This window comes from Poecilia reticulata, linkage group LG2 (assembly GCF_000633615.1).
Source record: "Poecilia reticulata strain Guanapo linkage group LG2, Guppy_female_1.0+MT, whole genome shotgun sequence".
Taxonomy (NCBI): Eukaryota; Metazoa; Chordata; class Actinopteri; order Cyprinodontiformes; family Poeciliidae; genus Poecilia; species Poecilia reticulata.
Window position 1 is genome coordinate 18,709,092 of NC_024332.1, and position 1,420 is coordinate 18,710,511.

The 1,420-nt window shown below is 37.7% G+C and overlaps 1 protein-coding gene across 1 annotated transcript in view; it reads left to right on the forward strand.

Moving 5' to 3' along the window:
- The first annotated feature begins 6 nt into the window (after positions 1–6).
- The window catches only part of mettl21cb (methyltransferase 21C, AARS1 lysine b), a 3,556-nt gene continuing 2,142 nt past the window's right edge, over positions 7–1,420 (forward strand). Inside the window, exons 1-2 of the mRNA XM_008435610.1 lie at positions 7–277; positions 1,169–1,417. Coding sequence (XP_008433832.1) covers positions 202–277; positions 1,169–1,417 — 325 coding nt within the window. The 5' untranslated portion in view covers positions 7–201. The remainder of the gene's footprint in view (positions 278–1,168; positions 1,418–1,420) is intronic.

The window sequence follows — 1,420 nt, forward strand, 5'->3', positions numbered from 1 at the left end:
CAGCGGTACAAAATGTGCACCTAATTTGTTTTTTATTTTACATTTGTGTGGTCTTCCTCTTTCTGATGCCACTCTGGGCAACAAGCTACCTGGTCCATATTAAAAACTGCCACTGCTGATAAATGTAAAAACCACAATCATTTTTTTTTCTTTTTATAGGCAATAGCTCTCTGTCAATTTTTAGAAAACAACCAGCAACAAATGAACCTGATGGACAAAGCAGTGCTAGAGCTCGGAGCTGGAACGGGCTTACTCTCCATCGTGACAAGTTTGTTAGGTAAGTTYGTGTTTACATGGTTTGAACGGTAATAAATTATTTTTAAATTCTTGAAAAGGGATGGATGGATATTGTTAAATTTTAGTTATTTTTATTGGCTGATGAATTTATTTATTTATTTATTTTTWTTTTATTTATTCATTCATTCTTTTTGCGTTAAAGCTTTGGCTTTGCAGCTAATTTTAGTTTTAATGTAGGTTGTTGCGTACTGTGTGAAGTCTGTTACATCAGATCAACATGCTAGCGATAGCCCACATGCTATTATAAGTATTTTAGCTAGCTTTAGTGTTTGTTTTTTTGTGTGTTTTTTTAGCTCAGTTTAATTTACAAACTTCTGCTTGCACATTAGGTGGAGTAAAAGTTTCATACTTTTACTCYACCTAATGTACAAGCAGAAGTTTGAAACTTTGTATGAGTTTCATACTTTGTAAAAGTTTGAAACTTTTATTCCACAATTTGACATTTAGTGACTCACATTTAGTGACCCACAATTTTTGACATATTAGCTAAAACACTATAACACACACACAGCTCTTGAACAGATGGCCTTACAATCTAGCTTTGTAAGCAGTCGAACTGGACAAATTTATGAGACTCCATAGCTGGGATTTTTACGTTGACTTAAAGTTTTCACTCATTTTCAGCAGTTTTTCAACACATGTTATATACAGACTGTTTTGCTTTTTCTGCTGCTTCTCCTTATTTCTCATATTTCTGCAAGTCTTCTGCGGTCRACTTCAAACGCTTCTGCAATTTTCACCAAACACATTCAGCTTACAGCAGAATTTTCGCAAGCAATGCAAATTTTTCTCGTTTTTATTTTAGGTTTTTTGACGTTTTAGTACATTTTAAAAGTATGTCACTCAAAAAACAGTCTTATCTCTCCAACAGGTGCCTGGGTGACGGCTACTGATCTGCCTGACATCTTGTCTAATCTGTCCTTCAACCTTCGCCGGAATACCAAGGGCCGTTCCCGCTACATCCCTCAGGTGGCTGCCCTCTCCTGGGGCCAGGAGCTGGAGCGAGACTTCCCCTTCCCGTCCTACCGCTACGATTATGTGCTTGCAGCTGATGTGGTGTATCACCACGACTTCCTTGAGGAACTGCTGAACACTATGCTTCACTTCTGCAGACCAGGGAGCG